Source organism: Aquarana catesbeiana, linkage group LG11, assembly GCF_042186555.1.
Source record: "Aquarana catesbeiana isolate 2022-GZ linkage group LG11, ASM4218655v1, whole genome shotgun sequence".
Lineage (NCBI taxonomy): Eukaryota > Metazoa > Chordata > Amphibia > Anura > Ranidae > Aquarana > Aquarana catesbeiana.
The window spans coordinates 102,558,882-102,578,102 of record NC_133334.1 but is presented as its reverse complement, the minus strand read 5'-3'; the positions used below and the strand labels follow the sequence as shown (position 1 = coordinate 102,578,102).

The 19,221-nt window shown below is 39.9% G+C and overlaps 1 protein-coding gene across 1 annotated transcript in view; it reads left to right on the top strand.

Annotated features, from left to right (window-relative positions):
• The window catches only part of LOC141112208 (uncharacterized), a 148,853-nt gene that overhangs the window by 53,908 nt on the left and 75,724 nt on the right, over window positions 1–19,221 (top strand). The window contains exons 24-29 of the mRNA XM_073604803.1: window positions 650–806; window positions 3,755–3,883; window positions 5,958–6,105; window positions 10,560–10,606; window positions 10,742–10,939; window positions 15,380–15,418. Coding sequence (XP_073460904.1) covers window positions 650–806; window positions 3,755–3,883; window positions 5,958–6,105; window positions 10,560–10,606; window positions 10,742–10,939; window positions 15,380–15,418 — 718 coding nt within the window. The remainder of the gene's footprint in view (window positions 1–649; window positions 807–3,754; window positions 3,884–5,957; window positions 6,106–10,559; window positions 10,607–10,741; window positions 10,940–15,379; window positions 15,419–19,221) is intronic.

The window sequence follows — 19,221 nt, the reverse complement described above, 5'->3', positions numbered from 1 at the left end:
ACCAATGTAATGGGAACAGAAGGAGATTTCCAGGAGTTGGCTATTGCAATCCTAGCAGCAGTAAAAATTAATGCTATAAATTTTCTCGTATGTATCCAAGAATGTTCAATAAGGTATCCCAATAATGCTTATTTAGAAGATTTTATTAGGGTAATTTTGGTCAAGGAATTTATTAAATTATAAATTCATATAGAAAAGGGTAACTTTTAAACAGAGACACAGAGAGCAATAAAACAATAATTGGAGTTCTAGCTTTTCTCCATTATACTGAAAAGTAGAGTGCTTGTATTGCAATGTGTGTCTTTTTTAAATCCGCCTTAATTTCTGCACTAGAGTCACTTTGGGGGAGACTTACTAAAACTGGGGCACACATTGGTTACTATACACAGATGCACCAGATTCTGTGTGCACATACTTTAGTAAATCTCCTCCTTGGGAAAATCACCCCAATGGGATAGCAGAAAGCATTAAAACTGGCAAAGGTTTTAACCCTTCCCCACTCTATCCAAAAGTGAAGACACATTTTTGCTGGATGTTTTTAATTGCAATAAATATATATACTAAAGTTTAGAACATGCTTTAGGTTGAAATTAGGATGTTAAATTCTATACACATTAAAGTCATCTGACAATTGTTACTGTTGTGATAGGTGGATCCAATACCATTCTACGAGGCCTGTGTGACTGATGCTTGCACCTGTGACAGCGGTGGAGACTGTGAATGTTTCTGCTCTGCAGTAGCTGCCTATGCCCAGGAATGCACCAAAGCTGAAGCCTGTGTCTACTGGAGAACACCAGACATATGCCGTGAGTAAAGTATTACAGAGGTCAGGGGTGGAACCTCAACTTTCAACCTCCCTCTCTTCTTTGGGGAGGTGTTATAAGATCTGTAAGGTTTTTATTGCTATCTCTGTATCCATTAGGGAGATTTTCTCTCATTTCTTGTCCTGGTAAACACACAGGAAGTGAGTGAAATAAAATGGGGCACAGAGAGTCATTATTATTATTATTCAGGATTTATATAGCGCCAACAGTTTGTGCAGCGCTTTACAACATGAGGGCAGACAGTACAGTTACAGTATAATTCAATACAGGAGGAATCAGAGGGCCCTGCTCGTTAGAGCTTACAATCTAGATATTAACTTATTGCCCTTCTTCAGCCTCCTGAGAAAAGTCGCCATAATTGTGCTATGTATTCCTGTTGGAGCAATTAGCCTTTCTTGCTGTCTTGGCAACTACACTGAAATTTACCCCATGAGGTTACAGGCAACAATAAAAACCTCACAGAGGTTCTAACTTTTCCATTTTCTATCCAAAACAAAAAAAAAGTTTTGTCACAGTTTGGATTTAATGTAGATTTCCGGTTGCAGCCAGCCCACTAACAAATCCAAAAGGCAATGTGACCTCAAATTAGCATACAAAACATAGCATTGTCAAAATGAAGGGGGTGACTTAATATTAATGATAATAATAATAATAATAATAATAATAGTAGTAGTAATAATAGTAATAACATTTAAAGCGGGGGTAGGATGCATTAAGGCATTAAAGTGGTTTTCCACCCAAAAAAAAAAAAAAACATAATTTTTTTTTTACTCACCTCTAAATGCCTGTTGCTAGGTGGTCCCTCGTAGACTGCCTCCTTCAGTGCCTAGGCTGGTGACATCACTTCCTTCTCGACGCAGGAAGGGCTCAGCTCTACCCCTCCCTCTTGTCAATCATATGCGACACGTGACAGGTCCCATATGATTGTGCGGCTAATCACGGCGCCCGCAGTAGTGCCGCCGAACGGAGGCGGGACATGAGCGGGGCTTCGATCCCCCACATTGCTGGACCCTGGGACAGGTAAGTGTCTGATTATTAAAAGTCAGCAGCTGCAGTATTTGTAGCTGCTGACTTTTAATTTTTTTTTTTTTTAAGGTGAAAAAACACGTAGGTTTACAAACCCTTTAATCTCCTCTTCTCAAGAGTGAGTAAATTCAGTTCCTCTAATCTTTCCTCACAGCTGAGCTCCTCCATGCCTCTTATTAGTTTGGTTGCTCTTCTCTGCACTTTCTCCAGTTCCCCGATATCCTTTTTGAGAACTGGTGCCCAAAACTGAACTGCATATTCCAGATGAGGTCTTACTGATTTGTACAGGGGAAATATGATATCTCTCTCTCTGGAGTCCGTAGCTCTCGTAGCCTCCCTGGCGGTTTTCCCGAGTGTGGCTCGGGGTTAAAATTCAGGACCGTTAGCGGTAACCCCGAGCCACACTCGGGATTACATCGCAGGATCCTGGTGTGGCTTTACTTACCTTGTCCCCGGGATCCTGCGATGTCACCCGCTGTGTCTGCGGGATCCGTCCTCCTCCGAAGCCTCTCTGTGCCAGGCTCCGTTCCCTGCGAGCGGCGCGACGCACGGGGGCGGAGCCTGGCGGCAAATTCAAAAAATTGTAAAAACATAACACATACAGTACTGTAATCTTACAGATTACAGTACTGTATGAAATTATTTCACATCCCTTTTGTCCCCAGTGCTCTGTCCTATGCCCTGCATGCAGTTTTATGTTATATATACTGTTCTTTCTGCCGGGAAACTGGAGATTGTCCATAGCAACCAAAAAGTGTCCCTTTACATCAAAAGTGGCTTTAGACCAGCTAGAAAACAGAGATAGTAAATTAGAACACTTGCAGAATTGAGCGATAGTGAATCATGGGGAAATTTATTTTATTATTATTATTTTTTTTTTTTTTTATTATTTTTTTTTATTTATTATATTATAATTTATGTTTTTGTGTTTCAAACTTCATCATACCCGGGATATCTACTAGACTCTTGTTTGGACAGATTTAAGTGTGTTATTGTTAAGAATTACAGACCTACAATATAAAACGCCAAATTTCCATGCAAAATAATTGTACCTCTTTCAGCACCTAAAATCCGAAATAATCATACCGCCAGGGAGGTTAATACAAGAAAGGACTTTTGAAACCACAGCTTGGCATTGCATGCTATTATTGCGCTTATGATCTCCCAGAACCCCCAGATCCTTCTCCACTATTGATTCCCCCAGTTGTACTCCCCCTAGTATGTATGATGCATGCATATTCTTAGCCCCCAAGTGCATAACCGTACATTTATCAACATTAAACCTCATATGCCACATAGTCGCCCAATTAGACAGTGCATTGAGGTTGGCTTGTAAATTGGAGACATCCTGTAAGGACGCTATTCCACTGCATAGTTTGGTGTCATCTGCAAAGACAGAAATGTTACTTTTGATCCCAGAAATGTAGCCCCCCCGGGACCGATAACGTGTCCAAGGAGGTTTCAGAAGTGGGAGCATATACCTGCTGGAAATAGATACCCCCCCTCCAAGAAAAACACTACCAATAATGTTGGGGTGGGGGGGGGGGGTGCTGGATTAGAAAAAGCGGAGTTTCCCATTTAGAGTAAAGTTTGTATGACTTGAAAGACCATCCATGCTCTTCAAACTGTAGTTATTATAGTATATATTTACAAATACTATGGTATCTTTTGAAAGTGGAACTTTTGAAACTGATATTATTGAAACATATTGCAGAATATGACTTATCCTTCCTTCAAGATCTTTAACTGCCAGTAATCTGAAATCCTAACCTTAATGGATGTTTAATACTATTAAACAACATACACAATCCAAACTCAAATACTAATATCAAAACTGCATAGTATATCATTATAAACTATTATAACTGTGTTTCACCCACATAATGTAATTGTTTTCCCTTTAGCTGTATTTTGTGACTACTACAACCCTGAAGATGAATGTCAGTGGCATTATCACCCTTGTGGCAACAACATAAAGACCTGTCGTTCCATCAACAATGTCTATACTAATGTCACCGTTACCTACCTGGAAGGTGAGTCTCTCAGAACTATAATATTATATACCAATTTCCATGACATATTTACAAAAGGCTATGGTAGAGGAGCTTAAAGTTGAACTCAATACAGATATAAAAAATTCACAATGTCAGCTTATTACATTGTTAAAGTGTTACTAAATCCACAACAGTAAAATCAGTCTGTATATGCCGTAAAGCATGCTTGTTATACTCACTGTGGAACCTAAGGGGTTAATCCTCTGTATTGTGTAAAAAGGCTGCTTGATCTTGTATGCACAGATCCTCCTCTTCTTCCACTGACTTCAGAACATGTCTGGATAATACAGAGCCTTTGGAGTCAGGCTGCACATGCTCAATTTGGTGTGTGTTGGTAGAGAATTTTTTTTTCTTGGGAGAGTGCATGTGATCAGCTCAGGGCCAATTAAGGCCCCTTTCACACTTGTGCGACTTCAAAGTCGTGTGATTTTACCGCGATTTCGTGGCCGCGACTCTGCCGTGATTTTACCGTTATTTTGCACGATTTTGCCGCGATTTGGGATAAGTACTACTTTGTATGACTTTACAGGGTTGGGGTTTACAAAAGCTACTTGTGCTTACAGCTTGTGCTTACAAAGTTGTACTGAAATCGTGTCTATATTATTCAGATACAATTTGCATGCTACTTGAGGGTTTAACATTGAGGTCTATGGACATCAACTCGCATGGAAGTTGGACCAAAGTAGTGCAGGGACTACTTTGAAGTCGGCACGACTTAAAGTCGTGCCAATATGAATGGTAGTCATTGAAAATCATGGAGAATGACTTGTCATGCGATTTTGCAGTACAAAATCGTGGGACAAGTCGTATAAGTGTGACAGGGTCCTAACACTGTCCAGACAGAGGGTTAGGGGGCCTGTATCCTGATAGGACAGCTCAGTGCAGTATGAAAACTCTTCCTACAAGTTTTACCAGGAACTTGTAGAAGTCACAAGACTGCTATATACAGCTGATCAGAAAAGGTATTTAGCAGTTTATATTTACTAAAAAAATTGCATTTACATGTTCTGTGTACTGTGTGAGACCAGATATAGTGAATGCAGGCTCCTGGGTTTACTAACACTTTAAATATACTTTTAAATGCTTACTGTGTAAATACAGAAATTTGTTTTTCACAATATTAATGTTGTATTTAATGAGAGATAAATAACAGATCACCAACATTGTTTTAAAGATAGTTTTTGCAACTATGTTTTAAAATGTTTCTGCTTAGAAGATTTGGACAAAACATTGAAGGAAACTTCTACTGACAATGTAAGGAGATATTATTTTCCTGGCTGTCATGGTGAATGAATGGCTTCTGCATTTTCTTAATCACTGCCTCCAAATATGCAGATTAAGAGTTGCTTGACCCAGACCAGTGTTCTAAACTATTAAAGCCCAGATCCAGGCAACTATCCTTTTCAAATAAAGTCAGCAACGTTATCCTTCGTATATATATCTCTTGAATAAAGGTTTCCTTTAATGCAATCTGTATTCTGCTCCTTACAAAAATGAATTTCTAAGTTACACATTTTGAAAGTGACCAATGCATCAGTTTTTGCTAGGGATCTGTGATGTGCGAATGGAAGCAATCAAGATTTTACGGTAGCCTCTGTGCGCTGTTAGATAGAATAGCAAGAGGAACAGCATGGGTTATCCTATATTGTAATTGGCTATTTTCTGAGATTTAAGCCTGGCACACACTAATACCCGCTGGTTGAATGAAAAAAAAACTGACAGCTCTGGTCGGAGCCGCTCTACTAATGATCTGACGTTAGTACAGCGATCTCCCCCCGCTGAGCTGTTGTGTTCTGACAGGGGGATGGCCTCCATGCCAGAACACTCTGGTCAGTGCTCTCTGCCATTGACTGAGAGAGCTGATCGGGAGCCGGTCAGCTGCTGGTTTCCGGCCGAACAGCTGGCTTTTGTCGGACTGGCTAACATACATATGAGCCGAATGTCAGACAATTTTTATTGAACCAGCTAATGTCTCCCGATATTTAGTCTGTATGTACTAGGCAGTAACCAGCATGTTACATATAACTAACATTATATTTTTACATTTTGTTAGGCTGCTACCCAAAATGCCCTGAAGACAAACCTATTTTTGATGAGTCAAAGAAGATTTGCGTGCCGTCAGAACTATGTGGTTGTTACATTAACAATACCCACTATGAGAATGGGGATAAAGTGCCCAGTGATAAGAATTGTCACTCTTGGTAAGATGCAGTGTTCATTTTGACACCACATTTCAATTTAGTTTTAGTCATAGTCTTGTGACTAAAATGCCATTTTAGTTTTAGTTGTATTATAGTAATCTGAATTGTTTTCGTTTTAGTTGTATTTTAGTGGACTAATATCTCCTACAGTTTAGTCTACTAAATCAAATGGGTTTTGTTAAATGGTGATGCATTATTTAAGCATTTCTCTAGAATTTTTAAACTTGTTATATACTCTTGGAATAAAAATCTAGTAACATGTAGTGGGGTTTGGGAAGAAAATGGGAGTGAGGGAGTGGATTGGGTAGAGAACTGGTCTAGGGAGGCTATTATTTTACACAGTGCTACCTTGCTGGGAGGGGAAACACTCACCAAGGGGTTTGCAGGGCATTATTCCAGAACTCCCAGGCAGCAGGCAGACAGAGGGGCTGATTTACTAAAACTGGAGAGCGCAAAATCTGGTGCAGCTCTGTATACTGTAGAAACCAATCAGTTTCCATTTTTTTTTTTTTTTTTTAATGTCAAAGCTTAATTGAAGAAACTGAGGTTAAAAGATAATTGGCCATCATGCAGAGCTGCACCAGATTTTTCACTCTCCAGTTTTAGTAAATCAACCCCATTGGGAGCCTGCATCTCTCATCCAATACAGGGGGCTGAGGAAAGCAGAGCTTCAGGTGGATAAACGTCCCTCCCTTATATTTTCGTTCCATTTTCTTTCGTTCACGAAATTTGGAATTGATTTTTGCCATAGTTTTCATCAATTGACAAAAATGTTAATTGATTTTCATTTACTTCACTGGAAACATCCCGCTGACGAAAACTATGACAAAAATATTTTCATCAACAGTTTAAGCCCTGGTTCATATTGGTAGGATTTGACATGCGATTTGACATTTGTCAAATTTGCGGCAATTGCACAGTCCTAATTGGTGCACCGATTTCAAAAAGTAGTTTCTGTACTATTTTTTGCGATTTTGAGCTAGGATTTTCTGTGCAGATGCAGAAACCTGCACAGATGTCTCTGAAACCGCAGCCGAAATTGGGACTGACATGCGGGAGTGAAATTGTGCGAGTTCAGGTGAACTCGCACGGCTTCATTCCCGCAGCTCAGCAGCTTAGTGTGAACCTGGTCTAACACTGGTAAGACGCATGATCTACTGTGGAAGGTGAAAGAAAAGTTTTTACATTTAAGAATAATCAATTCCTCTGTCAGTGCTGTATTTGGTAGACTATACAGGAGATAGTATAATTTAATTTTAATGTATAAAAGGAAACTAAACAATAGGTCAGCAAGTAGCCTTTAAAGCGGAGTTACACCCAATGTGAGAGGTGGTCTTAAACGAAAGACTACCTCTCCACCCTTCATTTTTGGATATTTTTTTTTTTAACAGTTACGTTTTTATTCATCTCCAACGGAGAAAAGCATTTTTGGATATTTAAAAAAGAAAATGTTACTTTCTAACCTACCTTTTTTTGGAAGTACTAAGAGTACGTCTGATCCAGCCGGGCCGCGGCCGAGGAAGTCACATCCTCTTCTGGGACATGTGTGTGTTTCAGAAGACAAGCTGGCCATTGACAAAGCGCCGCGGGACTCGCGCATGTGCAGTTGGAAACAGGCAGTGAAGCCGCAAGGCTCCACTGCCGGTTTCCCTTAGTTGGAATGGCGGTGCCTGCATCCGATCCGATGGGCGGATGAACATACATGTTTATGACTGTGGGGATGTTCAGGTTGCAGATATATCCAGCACCAGTCTATCTTCAGAAAGTTATATATTGTTTTGCTAAAAAAAAAAAAAATCCAACACAAGTGTTCACTTCACCCTGAAAACAATTGGTTAGGGGCAGCTGTTTTTTTTAAATGTTGGGGCACAGCAGATCAGGATTAACCAATACTAATCTGATGTCTATGGCTATCTTTACCATACTTGCACACAGTACTAATGTCTGAACATCAGTTTTCCTGTCTGAAATTTCCTGCGTTTATTTTGGCGAGTATTTGTGCTTATCTGCACATATTTGCACATACACTAGCATAATAAATTCTAGCTCTCAGAATGCAATTCTAACCTCTTCAAATTTGAAAAAAATACTGACCAGTAATGCAGATTTCTGTACTTTTTTACTCATCTAGATGCATCGCATGTTTCCGAGTCTGTGTGTACAGGCACATTGAAAACAATGGGCTGCATTTGGATTTAAAAGAAAAGCCTATATGCTTAAAAACAACACTGAGTATTCAGGCAACAGTGTGCAAGAGGGATTAGAGCATTGGTGCCCAATCTGTGGCCCTCCAGCTGTTGTGGAACTACAAGACCCGTAGGCATTGCAAGCTGCTGACAGTTACAAGCATTACTCCCAAAGGCAGAGGCATAATGGGACTTGCAGTTCCCCAAAAGCTGGAGGGCCACAGGTTGAGCACCCATGGTTTAGAGGATCTTTTTTTTTGCCCAGTATAAATTAAACACTATTCAGTGGCTCTCAGGGAAGATGTGAACTGCAACATCTTCTTGTTATCATAGAGCAGTGATGGCGAACCTTGGCACGCCAGATGTTTTGGTACTACATTTCCCATGATGCTCATATACTCTGCAGTGTAGTTGAGCATCATGGGAAATGTAGTTACAAAACATCTGGAGTGCCAAGGTTCGCCATCACTGCCAAAGAGCTTTAAGAGATAATGAAGGAAAACTCTGCCATTTACAAAACTCCAGCGAGTTCCAAGGTCTGCCTAGTTCCTGTAGCAATTACATTGGAGTCTACTCTCTCTGCTGGATTTTTCATTAATTTAATGTTATTGAGATTACAACAGGAGAGGTGGAAACACCCAAAAACCAAAGGATGGGTGATTTTTCCTCTAGAATGATGAGGTTTTTATAGTATTTCTAATGGTATGACAGAAGTAGTTCAGTCATCCAGTATCAATGATAAAGGAATATATGTTGGGAGATATGAATGTGACAATAGTTTTTAATATTGTGGCAACTTGTAAAAGTGGCTTAAAGTGAAACTAAAAAAAAATATTTTATACAACATCTAATGTGGGCCCTATTAACTATTTTTCATAAAAATGTTTTCTTTCTATGTTTTTTTTGCCTCCTTGTAACATCTTCCTTGAACTAACTGTTTAGAATGAACCATGTTCTTTGGTTTGACAAACAAAAGAGCAGTACAAAACGAATTATGGACTACACATCCTTCAATTTGATATATACCGGTATCTCTCTCTCTCTCTTTATATATATATATATATATATATATATATATATATATATATATATATATATATATATGTATATGTATATATATGTATATGTATATATATGTATATGTATATATATATGTATGTATATATATATGTATATATATATATATATATATATATATATATATAGTTGTGCTCATAGGTTTACATACCCTGGCAGAATTTATGATTCCTTGGCCATTTTTCAGAGAATATAAATGAGAACACAAAAACATCTATTTCACTCATGGTTAGTGTTTGGCTGAAGCCATTTATTATCAATCAACTGTGTTTACTCTTTTTAAATCATAATGACAACAGAAACGACCCAAATGGCCCTGATCAAAAGTTTACATACCCTGCAACGTTTGGCCTTGGTACAGACACAGAAGGTGGCACACACAGATTAACATGGCAATTAAAGGTTAATTTCCCACATTTGTGGCTTTTTAAATCACAATTAGTGTCTGTGTATAAGTAGTCAATGAGTTTGTTAGCTCTCACATGGATGCACTAAGCAGGCTAGACACTGAGCCATGAGGAGGTAGACTGTTCTTTTCTACCTCCTCATGGCTCAGTGTCTAGCCTGCTTAGTGCATCCATGTGAGAACTAGAAAACTCATTGACTATTTATACACAGACACTAATTGTGATTTAAAAAGCCACAAATGTGGGAAATTACCTTTAATTGCCATTTTAACCTGTGCGTGCCACCTTCTGTGTCTGTACCAAGGCCAAACATTTCATGTAAACATTTGATCAGGGACATTTGGGTAGTTTCTGTTGTCATTATGATTTAAAAAGAGTAAACACAGTTGATTGATAATAAATGGCTTCAGCCAAACATTAACCATGAGTGAGAAAAGTTTTTGTGTTATCATTCATATTCTCTGAAAAATGGCCAAGAAATTTATAAATCCTGCCAGGGTATGTAAACTTATTAGCATATATATATATATATATATATATATATATATATATATATTTTTTTTTTTTTTTCTTATAAACCAAAGTTTAGTGTCACTGTAAATATGGCATGTGAAGTGATATCAATATTATCCTGAATAGTGAACTAAGTAGCCAATTCTAGCGTGTTCTTTGTAAGCAATCTATACAAACAGGGTAACTTCTGCTTATTAGAAGTCCAGTAAGGTAGGGTATGTTGTTTACCATAGCTCAGTTACCATTAAAAAAATATTTTTTCATTTTTTAGTGTATGTACTCCAGAAGCAAAGGTTGAATGTATCTACAACCAGTCAGGTAAAGTCAGCATTTATTTTATAGAAGCACCAATATTTATACTGTACATATTTATGATATCTAAGGTGAACAGAAAGACTGCATTGCAAACAATTTCTGTTGAAATAAATGTTTTATGTATTTTATTGGTTGCAGCATGCGTCTGTATTATCAATGGCATAGTATATGAAGAAGGAGAAGAAATATCCAGAGAAATAGAGTCTGGAATATGTTATATAATAAAATGTGTGAATGGCACACAGGTAAAAGTGGTTGATACTATCTGCGAGAGTACTACACCTACCACTACATCCATTACCACCACTACTTCTGTACCAACAACAACAACAACAGGTAATAAATTGAACATATAATTTAAAGCATAACTAAAGGCAAAACTTGTTAGATTTGGATAGAGTGGGGAGAGACTGGAACACCTGTCAGCGGGGCTTCTGATAGAATTCATGGGGCCCCGTACAGCCTACCTGACGGGGCCCCTCTTTAGCCCCACCCCTGGTCCCGCCCCTGATCCCTCCATTAGCCCCACCCCTGGTCCTGCCCCTATACCGAGAAGGCTAGAGTATATAGACAGGCTAGAGTATATAGACAAACTACAGTATACAGACAGGCTAGAGTATACAGAGAGACTAGGGTATACAGATAGGTTAGGGTATACAGACAGCACCCCCCCTCCGCCACCACCAATTTAACACAACTAGTGGATAATTGAATGAGATGGAATCAGTATACATAGGTTTACTTCTTCTGAGAGATACTAAATGAACACTCTAACCACCATGACCACTTCAGTGATTTGAAGTGATCAAGGTGGTAGGAGTCAGTATGTGGGATGGCATGAATATACTAAGGTGGTCTAAAGGTTGGCTCCTAACAGGGAGGGCTACACAGAGATCAAAATTTGTCCGATCCCTGCTAAACTGAATTTTGATGTGTGTGTACCCAGCTTTACCTAATTGCTTGCTTTAGCTGGCTTCTTCGAGTGCTGACTGGTTCCCCACAGTGCCCGTGTATGTTTTACTGACTATCCTCAATTGCTCACACTCCAGCCCCCTTATCATACCATACAGGGTTAATGTTCCTGTATGGTATATTATGAGGCTAAGGTTTTGGTGGAGGAAGAGGGCTCTGCAGCTGGCTGGAGCATGGAAACAGGTAGGTGAAAGAGTCTATTCTCCCCCCCCCCCCCCACACACACACTGCAAGATTGGACTTTATTTAATTTCCTGGAGATGGGCTGTATTATATAAAATATACAGTATCTCACAAAAGTGAGTACACCTCTCACATTTTTGTAAATATTTTATTATATATTTTTATGTGACAACACTGAAGAAATGACACTTTGCTACAATGTAAAGTAGTGAGTGTACAGCTTGTATAACAGTGTAAATTTGCTGTCCCCTCAAAATAACTCAACACATAGGCCATTAATGTCTAAACCGCCGGCAACAAAAGTGAGTACACCCCTAAGTGAAAATGTCCAAATTGAGCGCAATTAGCCATTTTCCCACTCCAGTGTCATGTGACTTGTTAGTGTTAGAAGGTCTCAGGTGTGACTGGGGAGCAGGTGTGTTAAATTTGGTGTTATCGCTCTCACTCTCTCATACTGGTCACTGGAAGTTCAACATAGCTCCTCATGGCAAAGAACTCGGAGGATTTGAAAAAATTATTGTTGCTCTACATAAAGATGGCCTAGGCTATAAGAATATTGCCAAGACCCTGAAACTGAGCTGCAGCATGGTGGCCAAGACCATACAGCGGTTTAACCGGACAGGTTCCACTCAGAACAAGCCTAGCCATGGTCGACCAAAGAAGTTGAGTGCATGTGTTCATGCTCAGCGTCATATCCAGAGGTTGTCTTTGGGAAATAGCCATATAAGTGCTGTCAGCATTGCTGCAGAGGTTGAAGGGGTGGGGTTCAGCCTGTCAGTGCTCAGACCATATGCTGCACACTGCATCAAATTGGTCTGCATGGCTGTGGTCCCAGAAGGAAGCCTCTTCTAAAGATGATGCACAAGAAAGCCTCCAGTTTGCTGAAGACAAGCAGACTAAGGACATGGATTACTGGAACCATGTCCTGTGGTCTGATGAGACCAAGATAAACGTATGTGGTTCAGATGGTGTTAAGCGTGCGTGGTGGCAACCAGGTGAGGAGTACAAAGACAAGTGTGTCTTGCCTACAGTCAAGCATGGTGGTGGGAGTGTCATGGTCTGGGGCGACATGAGTGCTGCCGTCACTGCGGAGCTACTGTTCATAGAGGGAACTATGAATGCCAACATGTACTGTGACGTACTGAAGCAGAGCATGATCCCCTCCCTTTGGAAACTGGGCCGCAGGGCAGTATTCCAACATGATAACGACCCCAAACACACCTCCAAGACGACCTCTGCCTTTCCAAAAAAGCTGAGGGTAAAGGTAATAGACTGGCCAAGTATGTCTCCTGACCTAAACCCTATTGAGCATCTGTGGGGCATCCTCAAACAGAAGGTGGAGGAGCGAAAGGTCTCTAACATCCACCAGCTTTGTGATGTCATCATGGAGGAGTGGAAGAGGACTCCAGTGGCAACCTGTGAAGCTCTGGAGAACTCCATGCCCAAGAGGGTCAAGGCAGTGCTGGAAAATAATGGTGGTCACACAAAATACTGACACTTTGGGCCCAATTTGGACATTTTCACTTAGGGGTGTACTCACTTTTTTTGCCAGGGGTTTAGACAATAATGGCTGTGTGTTGAGTTTTTTTGAGGGGACAGCAAATTTACACTGTTATACAAGCTGTACACTCACTACTTTACATTGTAGCAAAGTGGCATTTCTTCAGTGTTGTCACATGAAAAGATATAATAAAATATTTACAAAAATGTGAGGGGTGTACTCACTTTTGTGAGATACTGTATGTATACACATTCTTTGTTGTTAATGCTCAAGTTTATGAATATGTTAGGAATATACTGGGACTTTTCAGGTGCTACATAAATATATTCTACATACACATATATTAAAAAGAAAGATTTTGTGAAATGCATCTGTGTGTAGTACCTGAAAAGTCCCATTATATTCCTAACATATTCAGGAATTTTGCTTTCACTTTCACCAGACCTGTCCTGCTGAGGTACAGTGCAAGTTTACAGCACACATTTGTACGGAGGCAGAACAATGGTGACTCTCAGGAGAAGAATGCAATCTGTCACCTCACCTGTTATCTTGCCTTGAGTAGATCTCAGGTGTGTTGTCCTGCCTGATCTGTCCTTCCCGAGGAGGGGGGAGGGAGGCTCGGGTGCTGACAGGAACACAAGTTCACTCCTCTCTTATCCATAGACCCGAGGGGTGTCTTATCTGAGCAGCGGTGATATCCAGGCTCCTGGGGTGACGCTCTCCTCCTCCCTCAGTCAGCCCTGTGCAGTCACAGACTTTTTTTTTTCTAAACTCTGTTCAGATTGCCTGGGCCCGGTACAACAGGGCCAGTTGTACTGGCTGATCAGCGGCCCTGCCTGTCAGATTTTTATTGCTGTCTGCGCCCCTGTCCTGTTTACTGCTATCACTGAGAGTGAAAGAAAATCTCATATTCTGAGTGGTCAACAGAACAGGAATAGAGGCAGAATCTTCCAGTGGGGACACTAGTACTGGTAACCCTGGTGACAACAGGGGATTCCCTCACTTTGGAGGGATTTCCTCTCACTTCCTGGTTTGGCTATGCCACAGGAAGCACAGGAAATCTCCCCCCCAAAAAATGAAAGGGGTTATAACCCTTATTCTATCCAAAATGAAAAACAAGTTTTACCTTTACTTTAAGTTGTTCTTGGCTTCATCCCTCTTAGAGGATGAAAACTAGTTTGGGCTACAAATGGTATATCAGCTGCATGCGCATCCAGTGTGTGTAATCAAAATGTATGTGTCAATTAGTGCTGCGCTATAAGCCAAAACAATATACATAAAACATCATGTGTATATGACATAAGTCAAGCAAATCTGTATAAGCAAATAAAAAAAAAAAATACAATTGAAACAACGTAGCATGGATGATTCAACAGTTCATATACAAAGATTACAGTCCCACAAGTCCAGAAAAATCCAAAGTAAAGTTATATCCAAAACTTCGAAGTGACACCATCACCAGGAGAACCCCATGGGTGTAAGCTCACCTCACTGTAGGGCCCCAAATATGGGGCAACAGAAGCCTTGTATTGCCCAAAAGTGGTAAATCAGCAGCTGCGGATGGTTGTCTTGGATTAACCAGTCAGCATAACACAGAGTACTATCAGTGTTTTTATTTTTGGACTTCCTTACATGATTTGCTATTCTTATGTCATATACATTTTATGTTTTATGTATATTGTTTTAGCTTATAGTGCAACAATAATTGACACAAACATCTTATAGAATGTTACAGAGCTTTATAAAGTCCTCTCATATATACAAAAGTAGAACATAGGGGGAGATTTACTAAAACTGATGCAGACAAAATCTGGTGCAGCCAATCAGCTTCTAACTTCAGCTTGTTCAATTAAGCTTTGGCAATAAAACCTGGAAGCTGATTGGTTTCTCTGCAGAGCTGCACCAGAATTTACATTTTCCAGTTTTAGTAAATAACCCCTATAGTGTTTAACAGACATGTGGGAATGCACCATTTAATGAAAAATCATATCCTTTTTTTTGAGAAATCAGTTCCATCTAGCACAGTCAACAGTTGCTACAACTATTTTGTAAGTTTTTGAATGATTCCAGTACTAATATCAACATTGATCTATCATATTGTTTCTGATCTGTCTTTTTAGTCACTACCACATCTACAACAAGCAGTCCCCCCTCATCAAGTAAGTTATTATCATTGATGAATAATTAAAAAAAAAAACACCTGATCCAGCGTGTAAATATGAATTATTTTTTCCCTCCTACTGCATAAGTGTTATGAGGGAACAGAGTGGTTTACAGAATACTAGGTCAGTAACACTTCAAAAGCCATGAATGACATTTACAAAAAAATTAATAATGGTGGCCTCAAATCTACAGTAACAAAGACCCCACCAAAGAAATGCTGCCAGCAGGACCTAGAGGTGTTTGCCCAAGTGCTGAACTATTTTAATTGAGTTAAGCTCTGGCAGCTTTTCCCCCTTACTGCCTCCCATGCATTGTTGTTCACCAGTGATGTGCCAATAAGAATGTGTGTGGCAGATCAGAGAGAACAAGCTCAAACACTATAAGGCTTTGTCTGTATAGAACAACTCAGTATTTGGTTAAAGAGGAGGCAGTGGAATTTGCTGCAAGTATGTACAGACACACTCTACCAGCATTGTTTTTCAAAGTGGCATTTACTTTAGGTATTTAAAGATTAAGATTATTATCTGACTCATGAAGCAGTAATAACAAAACTGTCCACCACTGTGCCTCAGTAACTTCTCTGTACCCCTTCAACAGCCTTGGGTACCCCTACATTATTTACTGGTGCCTGGCTATATCAGCTTTCTAGCAGTACTCGCTCCTGTTGCATCTGTGACTGGTTTGATTGTCTTAGCTTGCGTCATTCCTTTAGGATGGAGAGCAGGTTTTAGGATGGCAAAGTGGATGAGATTAATGAACACATGCTTAGTGATCTCCTTTGTGCTGAATAAACCTAGCAGTGATCAGTCTTGAGTGAGATGGGGCCTACTGTATCTCTATACTGTATGCACCATAACCAAGAGACCTCATACTGTTCTAATGCGTGATTCTGAAGTGAAAATGTGAGCATAACACACTGGCCGCATGAATACCTAGAGGTCCTAAAGCAACCACGCCCCTTAATTCTGGGAAGTATTGTAAAGTGTACTAAGGGAGACCCAAGTGGAAAGGAGGCTAAAGTGATCCTAACCAAAGGAGTAAAAAAGCTGTTGTGTTTGGAGGTGAGAGTTCTGGGAGCCTTAGGCCCGCTGTAGATGGTTTTGAACTATGTATGGGCAGGCTAAGTGTAACAAGTTGATAGTTCAATCTACTTGGGTACAGCCAACCTGCCAGATTTACTTGTGATTATCACTAGCAGCTGCTATAGCCATTGGAATTATCACTGTCTTTTCCCAGTGAGGACGGCTTCTGCCCCCACTAGAAGAATGCAATGTCTCGGTGGGAGGGATTCCCCTGTCAACACTGTCTGTGTTCATGGGGGAATCGTGCAAATTTCTTTCCTGCAACCCGTGTTCTTAGAGGTTTTTTTTTATCTTAAGAAAGACAATTGATAATTTTTTTATTGGTTTATTATAATATATCTTTCTTTCATATGCAATATTTGTATTAAACTTTCGCATAAACATACAAATGCAACCAACCACTTCAGAAAGGTTCCTTTAAGACAATCAGGTATGCAACAAAGAGCTCTGAAGTGTGTAGTAACAGGTATAACAGTTCAAAAAGGCTTTCCAGCCTTGTAATCAGGAGTACAAATGAAGGTTCACAACAAAATTAGAACAAAATTAGAAGTGATAACAGTCTATGACAACAGCGTTAAACCAAGACCAAGGGTGGGGAATGAGCCCATGTAAAGAAATGGAACAGGCTACTGTGGGGTATTGGAAAGGAAGGATAAGGATTAACAAGAAAAGTAGAAAAGAAGAGGGGCAGGGAAGGGGAGAAGGGCAAGAGGTAGAGACGGTCAAGGGCGCTCTGTGTTTTAGTGTAAGGACCTCATCCAATTAGTTTGGAAAGGTGGTGTTTAAAGATTTGTACTATCTTGGATGGGTTGCTAGTAAAGGACTGTTTGCCTGTGCGTAGGCAGTATGGTTTAAATACTGAATCCAGATTCTGGCGGCTATCAGGGAGTCCTGCTTATTTGCCTTGAGATAGAAGAGATGTTTTGTGCTTTGAAGGGATTTTTCAGCATGATTGGTAGGAAGTAGATCAATGTCTCTCAAAGTGGAGTTTAAAGGGGAACAGAGGAATTGCTGGGTTATCACAAAATTCTTGCTCTAGATGAAGGTGTCGAGCCATCCGTTCTTTCTTAAGCGAAGAAGCTAGATGTATATTATGACCCCTAATTACTGCATTGTGCGCTTCCCAAAGGGTGAGGGTTTCGTGTCAAATATTCTATAATGTGTAAGCGGATAAAGGCCTGCTGGGGCGCATTGGAGATAAGAAATCAATTTAGACTCCAGGACAGATCTGCTTTTCTTGACATTAAAGAATAAGTCTCCTTTTGTGAGGAAAAAAAAAAATAGCAAATACAAAGAATAATATTATGGCAGCCTGGAGGTGTTCTGTACACAGATAGTGTACAGGATGCCCCCCCCCCCAATGTAATTTGCTACGTAATGGCTGAGAGCATGTCTGTATCTGCTATGGGGAAGTCTAATAAAGCCGGGAGCTCGGTACGGACTTGTGGTAGGGAAATGTAATTTGCTGCTTGTGTGATTGGCTCACTGATTTTCCCAGAAGTCTGCAAAGATACAAATCACGTTTTAGGAAACCCCTGCAACAAAAATGACATTTTTGGTGAGATGCTCCCAAAGAGAAATCACATCTAAAGGGATGCACACCCTGCCATTTTCCTCATTAGAGCCCTGCAGGTACAGCCGCTGATTGATAATTACAAAACCAGACTTTTGGCATCCGATACTCCGAAAGGGAAATCATATCTACAGGCATGCCGACTGGGCCGGATTTCCCAATAGGGAAAACTGTTTGCAAACAAGCCATTAGCCTGAAAAAAATTACCTCAGCCATACATACACTTTAAGTTGATTTTTAACTATTATTTTAAATTGTTCTCAAACATGTTAAAAAAATGCTTTGATAATCTGATCAGATTTCAAAAGCTTTATTTTAACACGTGTGAGAACAATTATAAATGAAAGGTAAAAATCAACTTAACCACTTGACCTCCGGAAGGTTTCACCCCCTTCAACTATTATTCCCTTTAACTATTATTTTGAATTGTTCTCAAACATGTTAAAAAAACGCTTTGATATTCTGATCAGATATAAAAGCTTTATTTTAACACGTGTGAGAACAGTTATAAATGACAGGTAAAAATCAACTTAACCACTTGACCTCCGGAAGGTTTCACCCCCTTCATGACCAGGCCATTTTTTGCTATTTAGCACTGTGCTTCTTTAACAGGCAATACACACACACGTGTGTTTGAGCTTTGGTTTGGGGAACACACGCTAATGCAATAGGCTGCACACACCTATGAGTGTTGTACTGTATGTCTAACTATATATATTAATAAAGAGCAATATATTACAGCAGTGCGGTATTATCATGCACTTGCATCTATATATATGGTGCATACATTTGTGTTGCAGCCGTGGGCTGCTACCTGCTATGGTCTTGCTGCGTGCGGCATCAAAACACAGGCGCAGCAACACGTGACCACCCACCAATACTGCTTCAGAATTCTCTGCCTATAGGCTCCTGAGATGTAAATCCAGCCCTGCATGCAGACCTTGCCATTTTCCTCATTAGAGTCATGCAAGTGCAGCAGCTGATTAATAATTGATAATCACTCCCATACAGATTAACTCTGAACATGGACACAGACAAACAGCTATTTCTTCAGAATACCAAGAGGCAGAAATCTGCAACAAAGTTTATTAAAATTACTACAATGTATTTCCCAGAGGGGAATGTTTTTTTTTCTCAACAAAAG